A 23,272-nucleotide genomic window follows, 5' to 3' on the forward strand; every position below is an offset into this window, starting at 1 on the left:
GGAGGTGAGGAGTGCCTCTGCCTGGCTGCCAGCCCACCTGGGAGGAAGTGAGGAGCGCCTCTGCCCAGCCACCCCGTCTGGGAGGTGTGGAGTGTCTCTGCCCGGCCGCCCTGTCTGGGAAGTGAGGAGCACCTCTGCCCGGCCACCCCGTCTGGGAAGTGAGGAGCGCCTCTGCCTGGCCGCTCCATCTGGGAAGTGAAGAGCGCCTCTGCCCGGCCGCCCATCATCTGGGAGGTGAGGAGCGCCTCTGCCCAGCCGCCCCATCTGGGAAGTGAGGAGGACCTCTGCCCGGCCACCCTGTCTGGGAAGTGAGGAGCACCTCTGCCCGGCCACCCTGTCTGGGAAGTGAGGAGCTCCTCTGTCCAGCCACCCCATCTGGGAGGTAAGGAGTGCCTCTGCCTGGCTGCCACCCCGTCTGGGAGGAAGTGAGGAGCGCCTGTGCCCGGCCACCCCATCTGGGAGGTGAGGAGTGTCTCTGCCTGGCCGCCCTGTCTGGGAGGTGTACCCAACAGCTCTGAAGAGACAGCGACCATCGGGAGTGGGCCATGAGGACGATGGCGGTTTTGTTGAAAAGAAGGGGGGGAAGTGTGGGGAAAGGAAGGAGAGATGAGATTGTTGCTGTGTCTGTGTAGAAAGAGGTGGGCATAGGAGACTCCATTTTGTTCTGACTAGGAGAAATTCTTCTGCCTTGGGATGCTGTTGATTTATGGCCTTTCCCCCAGCCCGTGCTCTCTGAAACATGTGCTGTGTCAACTCAGGGTTAAATGGATTAAGGGCAGTGCAAGATGTGCTTTGTTAAACAGATGCTTGAAGGCAGCATGCTCTTTAAGAGTCATCACCACTCCCTAATCTCAGGTACCCAGGGGCACAAACACTGCAGAAGGCCGCAGGGACCTCTGCCTAGGAAAACCAGAGACCTTTGTTCATGTGTTTATCTCCTGACCTTCTCTCCACTATCATCCTATGACCCTCCCATATCCCCCTCTCCGAGAAACACTCAAGAATCATCAATAAATACTTAAAAAAAAAAAGGAGCAAGTTTATTAGAAGCTACACCATTAGTGAGCAGGAGGCCCTCAGATAACAAGAGGAGGAATGCACCGGCTTTAAGTTTTTCTTATATAGGGGTCTTATCTGTGAAAAAACTAAGCTAAGCTGGGTCATGTGTGGGTGAGCAGGCAGAATAAAAAAGTTTATTACAGTATTCATTTAAACTAACCTGGACATTCCAGTGTGTAAGTACATCAAAACATAGCTATTATCTTCAAAGCATATATTGTTATGGGTATTGGGACATCTAGACTCTGCACTGTTGTAGGAGTGTCCCTGTAGGTATCTTTAGGCTGTTTCCTCAACTATAAACACCCCATGACTATGGGCCATGACCGACAAGGAATGTGCTTTGCTAGTCTCAAAATGGAACTATACTTAAAATGGCATCCTCTGGCTCTCCTATACTCCTGCTTCCCTAATGATGGAGCATTCACAAGTTAGGGGTTTAACTTCATAGGCATGCTTTTTATGAGATGGTCAGACATAGCTATTGAAACAAAAGGACTAGCTCTCCATTTAAAGTTCTTCTCACCTATGCCCTGAGTCACATCTAGTCCTTTAATGTTGGCCCTCTCTCCATTCATGAACTTAACTCATATTCCAAATATCTGAGGACTCATAATGGGAAGCCACTATAATTCTTCCAGTGAGATCATGAGGAAAAGACATTTATGCAGCCAAAAGACACATGAAAAAATGCTCATCAACACTGGCCATCAGAGAAATGCAAATCAAAACCACAATGAGATACCATCTCACACCAGTTAGAATGGCAATCATTAAAAAGTCAGGAAACAACAGGTGCTGGAGAGGATGTGGAGAAATAGGAACACTTTTAAACGAGTTCAGCCATTTTGGAAGTCAGTGTGGTGATTCCTCAGGGATCTAGAACTAGAAATACCATTTGACCCAGCCATCCCATTACTGGGTATATACCCAAAGGATTATAAATCATGCTGCTATAAAGACACATGCACACATATGTTTATTGTGGCACTATTCACAATAGCAAAGACTTGGAACCAACCCAAATGTCCAACAATGATAGACTGGATTAAGAAAATGTGGCACATATACACCATGGAATACTATGCAGCCATAAAAAATGATGAGTTCATGTCCTTTGTAGGGACATGGATGAAATTGGAATCCATCATTCTCAGTAAACTATCACAAGGACAAAAAACCAAACACCGCATGTTCTCAGTCATAGATGGGAATTGAACAATGAGAACACATGGACACAGGAAGGGGAACATCACACTCTGGGGACTGTTGTGGGGTGGGGGGAGGGGGGAGGGATATCATTAGGAGATATACCTAATGCTAAATGACGAGTTAATGGGTGCAGCACACCAGCATGGCACATGTATACATATGTAATTAACCTGCACATTGTGCACATATACCCTAAAACTTAAAGTATAATAATAATAATAATAAAAGCAGAAACAATGAAGAATCCCTATGCAAGCTTTTCTGGATGGACTGAGCAGGGACTTTATGTCTTAAGTGTGGTTTAAAGTGGTTCCAGAGTGGTAGGTATCCTGGTCTTGTCTGAAAAAAAAATTATATAATCTCTAGAAGAGAAAGGCACTTTCATCTAAGGATATGGGAAAGCTACATGAAATCTCTTTTCAAGGACAAAGATAACCAACAAAAAAGGGAGCAAAGCAAACTGATTGAAGAATTTGGAAATAAACATCCAAAGGGGCCCATAAAATCTTCAGTTATTATTATTATCAGATACATATTATGAAGCAACTATACCTACCATGTTAAAAAAAATTTGAAAAATTGAAATTAAAATGTCTTGGAGAGACAATTATGAATGGGCAATAGATCAGAATAAATTATCCAGAATGCAACACAGAGATTGAAGGATGAAAATTACAGAGAATTTAAGACACCTGGAGGATAGAGTGGTAACACCTGCCTCACAAAGAATTGGGATTCTCAAAGCAGAGAAACAATGGTGAAGAGGCAATATATGAGAGAGGAAGAGTTTGCTGAGCACCAGAGATGACACGTCACAGATTCAAATTGTTCAGCAAATCCCAAGTAGGAAAGAATTTAAGAATTTCATAACCAGAAACATTATGCCAAACTCCAGAAAACACATTCAATTACTATTTCAGTTGAAAGCCCAGGATTCTAAGTGGGAAACTATCTTAATAACCTAGTCACTGCACTATCTATCTCCTTAAACCTCATTTTTTCCTAAGTCTCTTGCATTTTGATATTAAAAAGGTCATCATTCCTGACCAAAAGACCTGCAATTCTCAGAGAAGGGAATACTAAGACCAATAGACATTTAAAGATTCTCAATCTCATTAACAATTAAAAAATGCAACTTTAAGCCACAGTGAGTTACTATTTCACACCTAGTAGATTATTAAACTTTTAAAGTTTTACAAAGAGAGTGTTGGCGTAAGAGTTGGCAAGCAAAATAACCATAAACTCTGGTAGGAGTGAAAATTGGTACAACTTTGGAAAACAATTCATCATTGTACAGTAAAATCATAGATGGGAACATACTTTGCACAATCCAGTCTTTCCTTATTACATACTCTAAGCCTTGAGAGGAAGCCAGCTGATGCCAGTGTTTTTTAAAACTGTGGCTGCTATAGGAATTCACCACCACACCCACAGGATACACCAAGGTAGAAGTGTCAGAGGTGATTAAACGAGAGCAACTCCATCTTGAATAGGGCCTGGGTAAAATAAGGCTGAGACCTACTTCCCAGACACTTAAAGCATTCTGTCACAGGATAACATTGGAAGTTGGCACAAGCTACAGGTCAGGTCATAAAGGCCTTGCTGGTTAAACAGCTTGCAGTAAAGAAGCCGGCCAAACCCCACCAAAATCAAGATGGAGAGGAGACTGACCTTTGGTGTCCTCACTGCTTGTTATGTGTCCGGAATTGGTTCCTTCCAGTGGGTTCCTGGTCTCGCTGGCTTCAGGAGCGAAGCTGCAGACCTTCGCGGTGAGTGTTACAGCTCATAAAGGCAGTGCATCTGGAGTCGTGCTGGAGTTTGTTCCTCCCGGTGAGTTCATGGTTTCGCTGGCTTCAGGAGTGAAGCTGCAGACCTTCACAGTGAGTGTTACACCTCATAAAGGCGGCGTGTCTGGAGTTGTTCAATCCTCCCAGTGGGTTTGTGGTCTCACTGGCTTCAAGAGTGAAGCTGCAGGCCTTTGGGATGAGTTTTGCAGCTCATAAAGGTAGTGCAGACCCAAAGAGCAAAAGAACAAACATCCCACACTGTGGGAGGAGACCCCAGCGCGGTTGCCGCTGGTTGTTCAGTTGGCCAGCTTTTATTCCCTTATTTGGCCCCGCCCACATCCTGCTGATTGGTCCATTTTACAGAGCACTGATTGGTCTATTTTACAGAGTGCTGTTTGGTCCGTTTTTACAGAGTGCTGATTGGTGCATTTACAAACCTTTAGCTAGACACAGAGCGCTGATTGGTGTGTTTTTACAGAGGGCTGATTGGTGTGTTTACAAACCTTTAGCTAGACACAGAGCGCTGATCGGTGCATTTACAATCCTTCAGCTATACAGAAAAGTTCTCCAAGGCCCCACCTGATCCAGAAGCCCAGCTGGCTTCACCTCTCAGTTATATGCTAATTATATGCATTAGCACGCTAAGAGACACTCTCATCAGTGCCATGACAACTTACAAATGCCATGGTAAGGTTCAGAAGTTACCCTGTATGGTTCAAAAAGCTGGGAAGCCCTCAGCTCCGGGAAATTGAAATTGCCCACCTCTTTCCTGGAAAACTCATGAATAATCCACCCCTTGTTTAGCATATCATCAAGCAATAACTACAAGTATCCCTCGTCCAGCAGCCCAAGCTGCTGCTCTAACAGTGGAGTGCCCATTGTTTCTTTACTTTCTTAATACACTTGCTTTGGCTTTGCACTGTGGTCTCCCACGGATTTTTTTCTTGCGTGAGCTCTAAGAACTCTCTCTTGGGGTCTGGATGGTGACCCTTACTGGTAACAGAAGCACTGCTTCACAAAGATCATGCAGGTCAGTACTTACTAAGTACAAAAAAGTCTATAGCCACACTATTTATAATTTTAAAAATGAGTGAAGTCAATTAACATTTAAGTGTTAAAAAGAAAGTAAACAACCCAAATATACAAACAGTAGACTGCTCTGGCTTGCATACAGAGAGGTCCATTGCCCTTTTGGGTGGGCCGGGAAGGGTCAAAGTCTAAGAAGCACTTCTGGGGAGAGGGGGCGTCAGGCTCTGATGGCTGCAGGAGGAGTGACTCCTCCCAGGATGAGGGTCTCCATCCTCCCAGTGCTCACTCAAGTTCAGTATTTCCAAGTCCTTCCAGGGGGCGTAACGCACGTCAGAATGGCCATTACTGTCACAGATACGTGTCCCCTTGCATTTCCAGGAAATGCCCTTGGTTGGCGAATTACAGTCGTGACAGTCGGGCCACAGGGCGTTTTGTGAGCTATAGTCTTGGGCAAATGAGTGCCAAAAAAACAAAAAGACCTCTGAAGATGAACAGCATAGCAGCAGGGTTTGGGATGAGAGGAACCCTTTTGCTAGCAACGGGGAACACTTGCGCGGTACCAGCAAGGGCTGCCCATGTCTCGGAGGGAAACGTTTGTGTGAGCTCAGGAATGACCCGGAAGATCTTGGCACGGCTGCAGTTTTCTGGGAAATGTGATTTCTTGGTCCAGGCGCCATGGCCCTTATAAGTAGAGGGTGTCCCTTGGTTCCGAGGTGTATCCTTCACCAGAGAAAGACTGTGTGCCCCAGGACAATTTGCGCATGGTCCTAGCTGGCCAGCTCTGGGTCGACGGCCCCAGGCGGTTTAGCTACTTATGAAGCCGTGACCGGTTTGCCCGCGGCGCACAAGGTCCGCGCAGCCGCAGAGATCCTTGGGAAGTGTGGCCTTCAGGTGCCGGCGGTTCGCGCTGCCGGGACGTTTGTCCCGCAGGCGGAGGATTCTGGGAAATGTGATTCGCCGTTGGCGGTGCACTGGGTCAGTCCCGCGATAGCCTCAGGCCCGGCGGCAGCTTCCAAGCTAAGGAACGGTTTGGGGCAGTGTCGTTCCCGGAAGTCGGCCGCCGTTACCCGCTCACCAGCTACGTGGCGCGTCTGGTCCGCAGAGACGCGGGCTCGGGGCGCCTGCGGGGACGGTGAGGCCCTGTTGAGGACTCCGGCAAGTGTGGGGCCCGGTGGCGGCGAGGCTCAGGCCCTGGGTCCGCACCGCGGTTTGACCCCAGCCCGGGCCTTGGTTATTTCCTGGCCTTCCTGTTGAGCCGTGTAAACGCGGGGTGGGTGATGACGGCGCCGACCTCTTGGCACTGTTGTGAGAACGAAGTGGGCGCGAGAGCAGATGCCAGCCACAGTTTTTTGGGGGTTATGTCGTCATGAAGCCGGCGCTTTCAGTTGTACAACCTTGAACAAATGGGTTCAGTATATCGGAATTTCAGTTTTGTCTTCATTTTAAAAAATAAATCTGGTTTAGAACTCCTGACCTCAAGCGATCTGCCCGCCTCCGCCTTCCAAAGTGCTGGGATTAAAGGCGTAAGCCACCGCACCAGCCTGACCAACATGGCGAAACCCCGTCTCTACTAAAAATACAAAAAAAAAAAAATTAGCTGGGCGTGGTGGCACTTGTCTATAATCCCAGCTATTCAAGAGGCGGAGGCAGGAGAATCGCTTGAACCCGGGAAGCAGAGGTTGCAGTGAGCCGAGGTCGCTCCATTGCACTTCAGCCTGGGCGACAGAACAAGACTCCGTCTCAAAAAAAAAAAAGAAAAAAGAAAAAAAAAATCTGGAATAATGTGAATGCCCATCGTGCAAAGTGGTGAAGACCGAACGAGCTGATAAAGTTGTTAACGTTGTTTTATGAGTCTTTTACATACAGAATAATTGATTTTCCCCGCAGGTGGCACCTGGTAAATGGTTAGCCCTTGAGGAGAAACACCCTGTTCGTTCCCAGGGAGAGATTGATGCTTGGGAGAGTGATTACCAGTGTGCCTTTCCATTAAGGTGTGTCACAGGTGCCGCAAGATAAGCCTGATTTTTCATGACTGCTTTTTCCTGCCCTTCTGTGCCCTCAGGACACTGCCCATCTCTAAGATAAGAACCTGGAAAGGGGACTCTGTTGGCCATTGGAAATTGCAGTATAATGTCTCAGGTAAGTCGGTGTGTCCCCAAATCTTCCTGAAACACTGTTAGGCCTCTGTGTGTTTGCTTTGCTTCTCCTGCCTGTTCCCACCCAATCGAGTCCATTTAAGGGACTAGATCTATGGTTCCTTTCACTGTAGGAAGGATGGAGCCCACAGGAGAGCTCCAAGGTATTGTCCTCCTCACCCAGTGTTCCTCTTTTCTACAGTTTTCTGCTAGAAGACTTTCTAGATTGACAAAATTTTTAAACTGTAATTCACAATGCAACTTTGGAATGTAAGGTTATTTGGTTTATGGTTGTCAAAACTGTACCATGTGGTCTCAAGTGAAGAGATGTTTGGAGTCATCCTTGATTCTTCCTTTTGACTTATAACTCATATTCAGGTCCTCTAGTTGGATCTAAATGATACACCGTATACAGCATCTGACCATTAGTTAGCCCATCACCACCACCACCACCACTACCAGCCCAGTCCGGGTCACCTGGATTATTGCGGTAGCCTTCTAGCTGGATTCCCAGCATCTGCCCTTAACCCTCATCAGTCTCTTCTCAGTACACCTGTTACCGTGGTCCTATTGTTATATAAATTCCTGTCATTCCTCAACCTAAAATTTTTCAGTGGCTCTAACTGAGTCACTTCTGCAATGACCTATTTGTACAATTAGGCCATTACCTCCCTGATCCCACCTTCCTTCTCTGCCTCCCTGTGAGCTCCAGCCACTGTCACCGGTTGCTGTGCCATCCACGTGGAATATTCTTCCCCTACATACGCACAAAAGTTCTGAGAAAGTTCTGTGGTTACTTTCTCAGAACAGCGTCCCTGAACGCCTATTTGCAATTGCAGTCACCTTCCCTCGCCTAGTGCTTCCACACCTCCATCACTGCTTTGTTGTTTTCCACAGCGCATGTCACTCACTAGCTGATGTACTGTATGTTCAGTATATGCACGTGCTCATTGTCTGTTCCTGGTGGGAAGAATGTTTTTTCTTTTTTGTTGACTGTTATAGCTTCAGTACCCAGAGTGTTACCTGGCACCAAATGGATGCTTAGTAAGTAATTGTTGAGTGAATAAGATGAGTAATGAAGAACTGGTGGGGCAGAATCATGGCATGGAAGGTGAAGCTTGCACAGGAGGGGATGTAAGTAGCAGATGTACATCTTGGGTGAAGTCTGTTTTCCTGGAATAATTAGATAATTAGAATTGAAAAACTAGTGTGGTGGTGCATGCCTGTTGTCACAGCTACTCGGGAGGCTGATGAGGTGGGAAGATTTCTTGAGGCCTCTGGTATAAGCCTGTAGTGAGCTATGATTATGTCAGTGCACTCCAGCTTGGTGACAGAGCAAGAACCTGCCTCTTAAAAGAAAAAAAAAAGTAAAGGCTAAAGTGAACTAATGCCAAAACCATTCATTGGTTCATCTTCTAAACACTTATGAAGTACCTGTTAGGAAAAGTTGTACATGGATTTTGGTGTACACGGACATACAGGACTTCATGATCTAGTGCAGTATTGTCTAAGAGAACTTTCTGCAGTGGTGGAAGTGCTCTGCATGTGTACTGGTCAGTACAGTAGCCACCAGCCCCATATGACTATTGAGTACTTGAACTGTGGCTTAGGCAATGGAGGAAATAAATTTTAAATTTTATTTAATTATTTTATTTTTGCATTTTAATTAATTTAAATGTTGTAGCCAAGTTGGCTAGTGGCTCCTGTACTGAAGATTGTGGCACTGGTAGAAAAGTAAGAAAGCATAGGAAATTTAAATTTAATAAGTGCTAGGATAGATATCTTATGTTCTTTTGGGAACTGAGATGAATGAACATCTCAAGCTGCCCAGGCAACTGAAGGGGAAGAAAGAAGCATCCCTGGCTCTAAGTTGTAATGACTGGTTTGTCAAAGATATGAGAAATGTTATTTTTATTTGGGATATAGGCAATTAACACAGTGGCAACTCCAATTAACAGGTGAATTTAGAAGAAATTTTGTGTAGCAAATTGAACTGTCAAATCTTATTTCAGGATAAGTTATTGTTTATTTGGAAAACATGTGTGTTGGATTGTATCTGCTTGCCTATATAAAAAGATGAGATTTCTTCCTGTCCTTTTCATCTCAATAGTGGATTGCTTGTGAAGTGCATCAAGATCTGATTTAGCTTATTCAGTAATAAAACTGCTTTCTTTTTTTTTCTACATTTGTGGAGAGGATTTTCTGCCATTGGAAGGAGATTCTAATTTTAATTATTTTCCCCAAACCTGAGAAAAGTAAATTCTGCCTTTAAAACCAAAGATCCATGTCACTGGTGAACATGCATGCAAAATATCCAAATAAAGTAATACAATACTGAATGAACTCTCAGAGCTAAAAAATTACCACAGTAGAGCAGTCTGTTTTACAAATCACAGACAGTAATAACTCTGTATTAAATGGCTGTACTTTTTGCACATATTATAATTTGACTAGCCAATGAGCTATTATTGAATATTTAAGCTTCTAAAGTTTTACTATTTTCAATAATACTGTGAAATGAGTACTATTGAGAAGAATTTCTAAGCACATCTGTGAGCATTTCCTTAGAATATTTTCTTTGAAATCTACTCTCATTTTTTTCCCCTTCCAGGTCCTATTTAAAGACTGTCTATGGCAGGAGTCCTCAACCTTTTTGACACCAAGAATCAGTTTCGTGGAAGATAATTTTTCCACAGAAGTGGGAGGTGGTGGAGGTGGTGGTTTGGGGATGAAACCATTCTACCTCAGATCATCAGGCATTAGTTAGATTCACATAAGGAGCATGCAACTTTGATCCCTTGCATGTGCAGTTCACAGTAGGGATTGCGCTCCTATAAGAATCTATGCCATAGCTGATCTGACAGCAGGCGGAGCTCGGGTGGTAATGCTCACTTTCCTGCCACTCACCTCCTCCTGAGTTGCCCAGTTCCTAAAGGCCACAGACCAGTACCAGTCCGTGGCCCAGGTGTTAGACCCCTGATCTATGACATGAAACCATCCTTCAGTCTTTTCACCCAGGAGTCTCATATTTTAATTATTAAATGTTTGTCAGTACAAAGTTTAAGTATACACCACACATATATTTTTCTTTTTTGTTTATGAATCAGTTATGTGTATGTTTTAGTCCATCTGTGCTGCTGTAACAAATACCCCAGACTGAGTAGTTTATAAATAATGAAAATTGACTTCTCATGGTTTTGGTGCCTGGGAAGTCCAAGATCAAGGGGCAGGCATCTGGCAAGGGCCTTCTTGCTGTGTCCTTTTGTGGTGGATGGAGCAAAGAGAAGAGAGAGAGGCAACGGGGGGCTGGAACTCATTTTTTAAAATAAGGAACCCTCTCCCCTGATGATGACATTAATCCATTCATGAGGGCAGAGTCCTCAAGGCCCAATCATCTCCTAAAGATCTAACCTCTCAATACTATTAGAATGGTGATTAAGTTCAATACATGCTTTTTTGGGGAACATAATCAAACCATATGTGTATTAGTCTTTAATATTAAGATGTCTTTTTTTTCTGAACCCATTTTTTATGAGATTTAGTGAATCTTCCTGAGTATCCCATTTGAGAGACAATCACTTTAGCCTTATTTTTAATTACTTAGCTAGCACGTAAGCTATAAAAGATATAACTAAATACTTGACTCTGTGCTGTCAAATGTTAATTTTTAAAAATTCATATAATTCTAAACTTTTAACAAAATTACTGAAGCAAAGCTCTCATATTTGTCTCTCATTCTTATTGTATAAAAATTCTAAGCACATAACTGTCCCCTTTATTATATGATAATTCCAACTACATAACTGTCCTATTATTACTTACCTGACATCACATTCCCAATCATTGTCACAACTCCTGAATCTTGTTCCATTTCTTCCACAACCAGGCTAATTTTATCCCTTCTTCAGTGACAGAAGAGGCCTGGGCTTTGACTGAGCCTAAATATATTTGCTATTTCAGGTGACATTTAGCGATGTGGCTATAGACTTCTCTCATGAAGAGTGGGCATGCCTAGATTCTGCTCAGAGGGACTTATATAAGGATGTGATGGTCCAGAATTATGAGAACCTGGTCTCTGTAGGTAAGGATATTACCCCTTCCACTCCAATAGGGGACACCTTTCTTTTGCCACCCTGAATTGCTGGAGATCCTCCTAAGTAAATGGCTGAATTTCTGTACCATGCTCCCAAGGAAATGTGCAGCTCCGTTGTGCCCTGCCTGAAGCTTATCTTTCCATTTCAATGAACACCCTTCATCCATTCCTGTGGTCCCTCTTGTGATGGCCTCTCATAATAGAGGACCACGGCTTAAACAATTCTATACTCTTCCTGTAAGCAGGTCTTTCCATAACTAAGCCATATGTGATCATGTTATTGGAGGATGGAAAAGAGCCCTGGATGATGGAGAAAAAACTGTCAAAAGGTATGATTCCAGGTGAGTCATGGTGAACGAGACAAAGGAAGATTTTGTTAAAGATGTTTATAGTGAGTGTTGAGGCATTTTAGGGATACTGTCTTCAAAGATCTCAGATAGAAATGAAAAATTGAGGGATATTTAGCTTAGATTTTCAAAACAATTGTTCTTCCCTCTCAAATTATTATCTGTATCATTCATGTCACCTAATCAAGGTTAGAGGTTTTTGCCATCATAAGAATTCAAATTGTTACTATATTCATGACAAAGTAAGACAATTTATTCTTTATTAATTCTACTTAAGAAAAATATACTAATGGTTTCAAGCTAAGAAAAGCTGTCAGATGGAAAATCACTTTTCTAAAGCTGAGCTTTGTAGACGAAATATGAACATATTAGAGGAAGTAAGGGACATATAAATATATGTTTCTAGGAATAATGTTTTCTAATGTTCGAGAAATAATATGATTCACACAGTTTCTTCATAACCTCAGAAAGCCTAAATCTTTGTCAGCTATAAAGAGCATTTAGATTACTTTGTTTTTACTGCAGTTGTTTAATGTAGTAGTATCAATTTTATATTTTAAGCTTGATAATCCAACAGCAAATTGAGATTAATGGAAGGTTGGAGAAAAAGGCTATGAAACAAAATGCAATCTTTCCCACATGAATATAGGCACAAAATGATGATTTGTAATCCTGAATGCCTTCCACATCTTATTTCTGATAGTTTCCTTTTTTCCATACTATTTTATCCATTTCGTATAGTTTACCCATTTCCTTTATCACACTCTGTTCCTGCTTCTGTGAACTTTGTATTCTCTGCTCCATTTGAGCATTGTTCAGAAGTCACTGAAATATTTGAGTTGTCAGAGCTATGTGTTTTCTGGGGGCTTCATTTCTTATCCAATTCTCCTAATTCCACTGTAGAAGCTTTTTTCAAGAAGTAAAAAAAAAAAAAAAAAAAAAAAAGCAGTGCTTTGCTTTCTTGATATATTTCAGATTGGGAATCAAGATGGGAAAACAAGGAATTATCAACAAAGGATACTTATGATGAAGATTCACCCCAACCAGTAACAATAGAAAAAGTTGTAAAACAAAGTTATGAATTTTCAAATTCTAATAAGAATTTGGAATATACAGAATGCGACACGTTTAGAAGCACCTTTCATTCAAAGTCTATTCTTTCTGAACCACAAAACAATTCTGCTGAAGGGAATTCACACAAATATGATATATTAAAGAAGAATTTATCAAAAAAGTCAGGTATAAAAAGTGAGAGAATAAATGGTGGAAAGAAACTTTTAAATTCTAATAAAAGTGTGGCAGCCTTCAACCAGAGCAAATCTCTTACCCTTCCCCAGACTTGTAATAGAGAGAAAATCTGTACATGCAGTGAATGTGGGAAAGCCTTTGGCAAACAGTCAATCCTCAATCGCCATTGGAGAATTCATACAGGAGAGAAGCCCTATGAATGTCATGAATGTGGGAAGACTTTTAGCCATGGCTCATCCCTTACACGACATCAGATAAGTCATAGTGGAGAGAAACCTTACAAATGTATTGAATGCGGGAAGGCCTTTAGCCATGGCTCATCACTTACTAACCATCAGAGCACTCACACTGGAGAGAAACCATATGAATGTATGAAATGTGGAAAGTCTTTTAGTCGTGTGTCCCTTCTCATTCAGCATCTAAGAATTCATACGCAAGAAAAACGCTATGAGTGTCGTATATGTGGAAAGGCCTTCATTCATAGTTCATCTCTCATTCACCATCAGAAAAGCCATACTGGAGAGAAACCTTATGAATGTAGAGAATGTGGGAAAGCTTTCTGCTGTAGCTCACACCTTACTCAACATCAAAGAACTCACAGTATGAAGAAAAAATATGAATGCAACAAATGTCTCAAAGTCTTTAGTAGCTTCTCATTTCTTGTTCAACATCAGAGTATTCATACTGAAGAAAAACCGTTTGAAGTTTAGAAATGCAGGAAATCCTTCAACCAGCTTGAATCACTGAATATGCATTTGAGAAATCACATTAGATTGAAACCGTATGAATGCAGTATATGTGGGAAAGCCTTTAGTCATAGGTCATCCCTGCTTCAACATCACAGAATTCATACTGGAGAGAAACCTTACGAATGTGTTAAATGTGGGAAGACCTTCAGCTGTAGTTCAAACCTTACTGTACATCAGAGAATTCATACTGGAGAAAAGCCATATAAATGTAGTGAGTGTGGAAAAGCTTTTAGCAAAGGCTCGAATCTTACTGCCCATCAAAGAGTACATAATGGAGAGAAACCCAATAGTGTGGTAAGTGTGGAAAAGCCTTTAGATCATATGAATCCCTATACATGTGAGAAATCTTACAGAAGAGAAGCAGTGTTTATCATGGTAAAGCCTTTGTCAGTATTAATCCCTTAATTGACATAAGTATACTCACACTAGGAAAAATCTGTGTACATGTATCATATGTAGGAAAGACTATAGGCAATGGAATCTCCTACAAACTCCTACAGGAGAAAAGTTGTATGAATGTGGAAACTTTAGAAATTGAAGGAATTTTTCAGTTCCAAATGCATCCCTTATTCTATAGGAAATAAACTGGAGACAAATCTCATTTAAGAGATGCAGCAAAGTGTTCACTAAGAGTGTTTATCTTGCCAGACATCAGAAAATGAATGGTAGAGCAACCTGAAGGATTTAGAAATTACACATAAATCTTTGCAGTGATGCTATTTGTAAACAGGATTCTATAGGAGAGCAAATAAACATAAGTATGCATTTCTTAGAGCAGTAGCTTGCAGTTTCAGTTGAGTTCTATTTAGAAATTCTTTTTAGCTACTGGGCATGTGAAGATATTTAGTTACCCAGAGGAGCCAGTAAATGTTATAATGTTAAAAATTAAAGCTGCAAAAGAAATAAAATGGTGTTAATAAAAGTTTGGCATCTAATAAAATCATTTTGTATATCATGAACTCTTTCTCTGTGACTGTTTCCAACAAAAAATTTTTTTACTAAGATTAGCCTTAGTATAGCCTTTAGTAGGAGACTAGCAAACTTACAGAAAAATGGCCTGCTCCTTATACTAAGAATAGCAGTATTTTGGTGAGGATTATTGAGTCCATATCCAGTAGGCTTAATTAAATACCTTTCAAGAAAATTTACTGAGCATTACTCGTGTATTACACAGGGATGGGATAAAGGAATCTAGTAGTTCTGAGCTCTAGTGGTGCGTCAAAATCACTGGAAGGACTTGTTAAAGCACAGATTGCTAAGCCTCATAGAGTTTCTGTATGAGTTGATTTGAATTTGCATTTTTCACACGTTCTTAGGGGACACTAACACTGTTTGTCCAGAATATAATAATAACGTTATGGTGTCACTGACAACATATTGTTTCCTCAATCATACCTATTAACCATTTCTTGAGCATCTTCTGTGTACTTAAGAAACACTCCATACCCTTTAAGAGCCCTGAGGTGTGTGTGTGTGAAGAGCATTAAGCTTTGGAGTCTTGTTACCTGGGTTTAAATCCAAGTTGCATGTATACTGGCTTTGTGACCTTGGACAAACTGTTTCACTGTGTCATGCTGCAGTTTCTCCATCTGTAAAATGGTAGTAAACCTATTTCACAGCATTATTATGAAAATTAAATGAGTTGATTGATGCACAATGTTTACAACAATGCCTGGCCTCTCAATAGCATTCAATAAATATTAACTATAGCTATTGATTTCATTATCATCGTCTTCTCATGGTTGCTTCATTATTCTGGTCTCAGATGTCACATCTAATCACTTGTCACTCTTATCTGTTTGCTGTTTCACATTTTTGGGGGAGAGCCTTTACAAAACACCCCCATTTCCTTCCAACAAATCCTTTAGTATCTGAGCCATTTTGAGGGAATGTTTCTTGCCCAAAATAACCTGAGAAGAAACAAAGAGACCAGATAGGAGATGAGATGAGAATTCAGCAGGTCTGTGAGAAGGAAGAAGGATGCCCTACAGAGTTGGAAAATGGGCCGAGTGAAGGAGGCATCAGGCTTCCACAAGGAGGAAAGGGGAGGGTTTACCCACTGAGACCAGAAGACTACAGGTCTTTGGCATCATCTCTGAGTACAGAGTCCCATGGGCTGGGTGCCACTGCCCTCACTCTTCCTGAATGGAGGTTACAGCCTGTCATTGAAGGTCACCGATGCCTGGAAAGTCAGAATTTTCTTGTTAGCCTTGGGCCAGTCAAATGTGATTAGAACTTAGTTGCTGGTAAACATCTAGAAAGAACCAATGCACATATCACTGAGTACTTCCTGGGAGCTTAATTCTTTGCTGCTGAGGGGGAGTCAGTTTTTAAACAAATTGCAATTGTGTTAGAGGAAAACAGCTTTATATGCAGAAGTAATTAATGCAAGATACAAGACAATGACAAGGCCATATGGCCCGTATGGCCCGAGAGGTGCTGAGGGTAAGCACTCTGGCATCAAAGAAATAGGGAAAAACTATAATGATCATAATACAATACCGTTAATAGCAGCAGCCACTGTGCCTTGTGTTTGCTTTGTGTGCTGCATTCAGACAATTAAATGCTCTCAGCTCTGGACACAAATTGCTAGGTGTGAATTCAGCCTATTGGGACTGTCGCTTGCTTACTCTATAAACTTGGGGAAGTCACTTCATTTCCCGATGTCTCCATCAAAACAAAAATATTTCTCATCTTACCAGGTGGTTGTGAGAATTAAAAGATTTATAAAGTAAGCAACAAAGTGCCTCTGCATGAAAAGTTTGTTGCCGTGTTTTTCCTGCTTTTAATAATCTTCCCACATACTGTAAGGTAAAGGCCATAATCATCTTTGTGCTAGTGACCTGAGTCTCTGTCAGAGTCACACATCTTAGGAATATAGGCTACATTTGAACATTCAGTAAAAGACCACACAATATTGCCCTCCTAGGACAGATCTCAGAAGACTGGGATTTCTCTTGGCAACCATAAGGACTCTCTTGCCTCATTGAACAAAAAACATTTCCTTTGGCCATGCCGCTCCTTCTGCCTAGAATGTGTCCCATACTTCATTTATTACCACGCTTACCTGCCGAGGGAGACCTGCCTACCTTGCAAACCTCACTAGGTGTGTCAAAGATGAACAAAGCTGGACATTAATGACAGCGGTTAGAACAGACTAACTGATAACAACTATTGCAATGGGGAAAGGAATTTGGCATGAAGTCAACTCAGCTTTGATTTGTACAAAGGTAAATGAGTATGTTAAAGGGAGGGTGAAGAACTAGAGGGTGGGGAGTAGGGGTTCAGTGGAGTCAGAAAAGTGAAAAATTAGGAAGGGGGGCTGGTCTATGTGCAGTCTATCTGGGTTTGCTACTGGCACTTTTGAGTTAGGCTCATATCCTCCCACAGAGGCTGGGAGACAGGGGCCTTATCTTCAGGTGTTGGCTGGAAGAAATTCTTTGGACAGCCTTGAGTTTTTTGGAAAGGCACTTTAGGAGACATTAGAAAATGTTAGTGTTGTTCAAGTCTTAATAGGCCACAGTTGACAGGCATATTCAAGAAGGCTCAGAGGGGCCTGGGTAGAGTTTGGTCAAAGAAAATCTTTGTCAGGTGTCACCCCAGGCTTCTCCAGCCCACTGAGGAGGAATGGTGGTGAAGAAAAAAGAACATAGGCTCAAGGGATCAACGTACAGGGTGTGAGTTTCTGCCAAGAGTTGTGTGACCCTGAGAAGGTAACAAGTTTTCCGAATCTAAGGTTCCTTTTCTATAAAGCAAGAATAATAGAAACTAACTCTGAGGAAATTGGGATTAAATGAAGTGCTACGTAATGGTGCTACATAACGAGTTACCCTCGGAGCTCAATAAATGTAGCTATTATTGTTATTTAGCTTCTTTGCTTCTGCACCACCCTGGAAAACCCAACTAAGTCCTGATCTCTACTTTTGTAAGTGTGCCACATTCCCTGCACAAAGATTCCAGAAGATGAGAAATACTTAACCTAGAACCAGCAAGGCCGAAAAAAAAAAAAAAAAAGACTCTCCTAGTAGGTGACATTGGTGCAGAACAGGGAAGGATGCAAAAGAGGAGAGGAGAGGGAGAGGCACTGCAAAGATCTGGACTCAGTGTCCCAGGCAGAGGGAAAGACTGGGAAGTCGGAAACAGCTTGGAATGATCAGGACAGCTTGGCAGGAGAGCAGTGAGCAAAGGAAAATGGAGTAGAGGACACAGTTTCTAGGACTGTTTCTCTTTAGAAATAGCATCCAGAAGGTCCATGAATGGTGCTGGGCACTGGGAACACACATTACACATTAGCCATCTCTGGTACTCTCACCTAGAATGGATGATGGTTAATATTTCCCCTTTAAGCCTTCCTTAGGAAAATGGAGGTGAAAAGTAGCAAGGTAGCTTGCACAAGGCCACAGCCCTGAGATAGGCCACAGCATGATCCAAACATGTCTCTGGATTCTGCATGCCATGCTCTCCCGAGGATCTGCATGTGCCGCTGTACATGAATGGTGGGGAGTACTAAGAAGTTGTAGTTCATACTTCCCCACCACATACCACTGATTTCCAGAAAGAGGAATTTTCTCTTGTAATACTTGATGTAAGTCTAAGACTCTGGACAGACAGTGACCCTATCAGCAGGGAGAGAAGGCCTGAAGAATCCCAGGATTCCACGATCTTCCATGTCAGTGTGCCACAGCCATGTGGTGGAGAGTCCAAGTATTTGAGACTGGGGGATAGTTAACACACCTGTGCTAGGAGAGAAGCAACTGTATCAGTACTTCAGACTCAGCTGAACTCTCTCCCAGGCCCTGCAAAGGTGACTAGATGGGTCCTATCCTTCTTACTGGCCTTCCTAGCTTGGTCCCAAAGAGCCTCCTGCATCCACTGGGTGGTGTGGGCAGACAAGTCATGTGACAAATGAAAGTTCACCCTTGCAGTACCAAAAGTCCAGCCCATGATAATGCAGGCTGCAGGAAATACTCCTGTCCCAGGGTGTCATTTGGACATATGAAGCACATCCTTCTGGGTAATGTAGCTCTTTACATTCTCTGAGGCAATAGCTAAGTAGCACCCAGAGGGCCACTAGGAAGAAGCATTAAAAGACTCTTCTATGAGAGTGGTACTTCACATCAGTTCTTATGAACCGGGCTTTCTTGCATGGATAGTTGTTCAATTTGGTGTTTCTGTAGGGAGGAGGGGATGATCACTAGAGGATTCTTCTCAACTATTTTATCCTACTTCCTCCCAAAACATGTATTTTTTTCTAAACATGTTTTTGGGTCTTTTTAAAAATACATCTGTGTTTTGTCAAGTGTTCCTTTACTCTCTTGAACATTTCATACAATTTTAATAACTGTTTTAATATACTTCTTTCTCAATTCTACCATGTGTGTCATTTCTGGGTCTGTTTATACTGGTTGATTGTTCTGATAATAGGTTATACTTTTCTGCTTCTTTGCCTTCCTGGTAATTATTTTTTCAATGCAAAATATTGTGAAATTTAATTTTTTAGGTGCTGGATAACTCTGGATTTCTACAATATTCTTGAGTTTTGTTCTGTTACTCAGTTAAGTTATTTGGAAATAGTTTATTCCATTGGAAACTTTTTGCAAGTTTCGTTAGGTGGCACAAAGGCAGCCATATGCAAAGTGAATTTTATATAATACCTTTCTTGAGTTATCTACTTGTCTCCCCATGAATAACCAGGGTATTCCTCTCTGGCTTTAGGAATACAAAGTATTTCCAGCCCTGTGTAAATTCCAGACTTTGCTTCCCCCTGCTCCTTTCAGGTGGTTGTTCCCTAGTCTTGGGCTATTTTCTCACATGCATAAACGGCAGTATTCAGTGAGGAATTAACAGGGACTTTCTGCAGAGCCCTGAAGATCTCTCTGTGCAGCTCTCTCCTGTATAGTCTCCTGTCCTGAAAATGTAGCCACCTTGGCCACTGTAGACTCCTAACTCTGTCTCAGGAACTCAGAGACTGCTGATTTTCCCTGGGATTCCCCCTTCCCTTCCTGCATTGCAGTCTAGAAATTCTCTGAAGGGAATCTGAGGCAATTACTTGGTTCCTTGTTTCCCTCTCCCAGAGATCACTCTTCCGTGCTCCCTGATATCCAATTTCTGAAAATTATCATTTTTGTTGAGTGTTCGATGTTCTAGGTGCGAGTGTAAATCTGGACCATGCTACACAATTGTGGCCAGATACAGTAATCTTTTTGTCTTGTTTTGATGTCTTATGACATTCTATCGACTACAAACATGGGGAGAGTATTATTTCTTACAATAAATATCATGCCAGAGTAGGCAAAGAACATAATGGAATTAAGGATTTCAGGAGTAACTGTGGATTTGGGGGGGGGGCAATATATGCAAATATTTATTGATAATTTCTATGTGGGAGATGTTTCTTTAATGACTAAATTTTTTCCCTTATCTAGCTTACATTTGGTAGTGGCAGAGAAATAAACAAGATAGCCCAACAAATATGAGCATGTTAGCAGAGAAAGCAGGGAAAGGAGGGAGGCAATTGGAGGGCAGAAAGTGGGTAGAAGAGATATGGCCAGAGAAACTAATAATGTGGCATTTGAGTGGTGTCCTGAAGAAAGGTTTGGATTGAGTTTTCAGTTTTGAAACATATGTTAGCATTCCAGGTTTTGTGCTAAGTGGTAGGTTCATGAATGACTACTACATTGTTAATAAGCAATCATTCACTGAAGACTGAAATCAAAACTTCCCTAGGGGAAGAGAGTTCCAGAATATAAGATTTGTCACTTCCCAGCATCTTCACCATTCCTCTCCTCTCTTTCCATTTCCCGCCATTTTTCATAGCTCTCCTTGGCATTCTTTGTAATATATATTTGTTCATTTGTTTGTTTTCCAGAGACAGGGTCTCAGTCTGTCACCCCCAGGCTGGAGTGCAGTGATGCAATCATAACTCACTGCAGCCTGGAACTCCTGAGCTCAAGCGATCCTCCCACCTCAGTCTCTGGAGTTACTGGGACCACAGGCATGCACCACCACAGCTGGCTAATTAAAAAAAATTGTAGACATGGAGTCTTGTTATGTTAGCCAGGATGGTCTTGAAGTCCTGGGCTCAAGCAGTGCTCCTGCCTTGATCTCTCAAAGAGCTGGGATTACAGGTGTGAGCCATCATGCCCAGCTCTTGTAGTTTTTTGATTTTTATACTCTACTTATCACTCAAGGACAGTCTTTATTACTCACTTCCTTTGTTGTCCTTTGTCACCTCCCACCAAGCTCAGCTTCCCTGCCACTCTTCCTCTGTGTCCACCACCCCCTCACTTTGCATCACTCCTCCCCTTCACTCACTGTGTGGGCTGTGCCCCCCTTCCAGGCTCTATATTGGCATCGCCTCTAGGGAAGGGGTTGCCCAGTTTATGGTACCAGCAGCAGAGTGTGTGAGCACATGTTTCTCCACATTCTGACACATTGCTTGTCAGACATTTTGTCCTTGCCAGTCCAACGGAAGAGACAAAAAGCCACCCCAGGATAAATGTTTTAGTGGTGCAGAGACTTATTGGATTAATCTCGATTCATGATGTCCTCTGATAAACTTCTTCATTGAATGATTATTAATAATGTAGTAGTCATTCATGAACCTACCACCTAGCACAAAACCTGGAATGCTAACATATGTTTTAAAGCCACTTTTTTTTGTTGTTTTCTTTGAACTTTTCTGCTAGGAAGATTTGCTCCTTTTCCCACCAGTATGTTGGTCTTTTTCTTATCATTTGTAGGAGCTGTGGAGGGACTCCATACATACTAGGAAAATAAGCCAATTGTAATATGACTTGCAAATATCTTCACCACAATTTTCTCCTAACATTTTGAACTTTTTTTGATGCAGTTGGCCATGCATAATATTTCATTTTTTATGCAGTCAAATTTATCAATTTGGGTTTTTTAATCTTTGCAATGGTCTTCTTTCTTCTGAGATTCTAAAAGATATTCTTCTTTATTTTTTTCCCAAGAGTTTCATGGGATTTTTTTCTTACTCTTTCAATGTAGAAATATTTCAGAGATCTGAAGTTAATTTTGAAGTAGGCTGTGAGAAGTAGAGCTAACTTTAATTTCCTCAGATGTTCAATCAGTGGATTCAACACCACTTTATTTACAAAATAATCCAGATCACCTTGATTAGCAAGTTACCTTTTTTCACAAAATTTTGATTATTTAGATCTATTTCTATCTTTCCATTGAGAGTTCAGTTATTGGTGCATGCCCACATGCATATGTGTGTTTTAAAGAATACTTCATAGGGCTTCTTGTCCCTAATGCTCTATTTTAAAATTCTTTCTCAGCTATTTTTACTTATTTTTCTAAGTATAATATGAATGTCCTTTAAATGAACCATCCAACAGTAGCATTTTGAGTTTTGTTTCTTTCATTCATCTTAATCCACGTGAGACTCTTCTATGTTGTTGCATGTATCAACAGTTTGTTCCTCTTGTGGCTTCATAGCATTCAATTGCATGAGTGTAACAGACTTTGTGTATCCATCCACCAGTTGAACAATGTTTGGGTTGTTTCCAGTTTCAATAAACTGAAATCTGAGTAAAACTGTTATAAATATTGCTGATCAGGTTTGCTGTTGTTGTTGTTGTTGTTGTTTTTGAGATAGAGTCTCCCTCTGTCACCCAGACTGGAGTGCAGTGGCATGATCTCGGTTCACTGCAATCCCTCCCACCCGGGTTCAAGCGACTTTTCTACCTCAGCCTCCCGAGTAGCTGAGACTACAGGCGGGTGCCACCACACCCAGCTAATTTTTGTATTTTTAGTAGAGACAGGGTTCCACCATATTGGACAGGCTGGTCTCGAACTCCTGACCTCGTGATCCACCCGCCTCAGCCTCCCAAAGTGCTGGGATTACAGGTGTGAGCCAGTGCCCGACCACTGATCAGGTTTTTTTATGTGAACATAAATCTTCATTCTCTTGGGTGAATACTTAGGAGAGGGATTTTTGGGTCATGATAAATGGAAGATTAATTTTATAAGGATAAAATACATCATTTTCTTTAAAATAAATCTCGTTAGAAGAACTCAAACAACTCCACACTAAGAAAAACAAAGAGACAAATAATCCCATTAAAAATTGGGCTAAGGACATGAACAAACATTTCTCAAAATGTGACATACAAATGGCCAACAGGTGAATGAAGAAAATGCTGAACACCACTAATTATCAGGGAAATGCAAATCAGAACTGCAATGAGATATCATCTTACCCCAGCTAGAATGGCTGTTATTAAACAGACAAAAAAATAACAGATGCTAGTATGGATGTTTAGAAAAGATAACACTTACACACTGTTGCCTGGAATGTAAATTAGTGCGGCCACTAGGGAAAACACTATGGCGATTTCTCAAAAACCTAAACACTAAAAATGGAAGTACCACATGATCCAGCAATTCCCCTGCTGGATATTTATCCAAAGGAAAATTAATCAGTATATCAAAGAGATACCTGAACTCACATGTTTATTGCAGCACTATTCACAATAGCATAGATATGGAATCAACCTAAGCATTCATCAACAGATAAATGGATAAAGAGAATGTGGTGTATATACACAATGGAATAGTATATGGCCATAAAAAAGAATGAAAT

General features: G+C 41.7%; 2 protein-coding genes across 5 annotated transcripts in view; one reads left to right on the plus strand and one right to left on the minus strand.

Annotated features, from left to right (window-relative positions):
- Positions 1–23,272, minus strand: part of SCGB2B2 (secretoglobin family 2B member 2) — a 197,422-nt gene that overhangs the window by 99,628 nt on the left and 74,522 nt on the right. The window contains exon 1 of one of the 4 annotated variants that reach the window (XR_010124899.1): positions 3,943–4,345. The exons of 1 other annotated variant lie outside the window; for it this stretch is intronic. The gene's annotated coding sequence lies outside the window, so the exon portion shown is untranslated. Of the gene's footprint in view, positions 1–3,942; positions 4,356–23,272 lie in introns of those variants that run through there. 2 more of the 4 variants (XM_054462915.2, XM_054462918.2) reach the window with 2 other exon arrangements.
- On the plus strand, positions 6,112–14,615 carry LOC129019727 (zinc finger protein 181-like). Its single transcript, XM_063657538.1, is given in 5 exon segments — positions 6,112–6,926; positions 7,150–7,226; positions 11,183–11,303; positions 11,558–11,656; positions 12,638–14,615. Coding segments are annotated over 4 exon segments (1,656 nt in total). The 5' UTR covers positions 6,112–6,926; positions 7,150–7,217; the 3' UTR covers positions 14,065–14,615.

This window comes from Pongo pygmaeus, chromosome 20 (genome assembly GCF_028885625.2).
Source record: "Pongo pygmaeus isolate AG05252 chromosome 20, NHGRI_mPonPyg2-v2.0_pri, whole genome shotgun sequence".
Taxonomy (NCBI): Eukaryota; Metazoa; Chordata; class Mammalia; order Primates; family Hominidae; genus Pongo; species Pongo pygmaeus.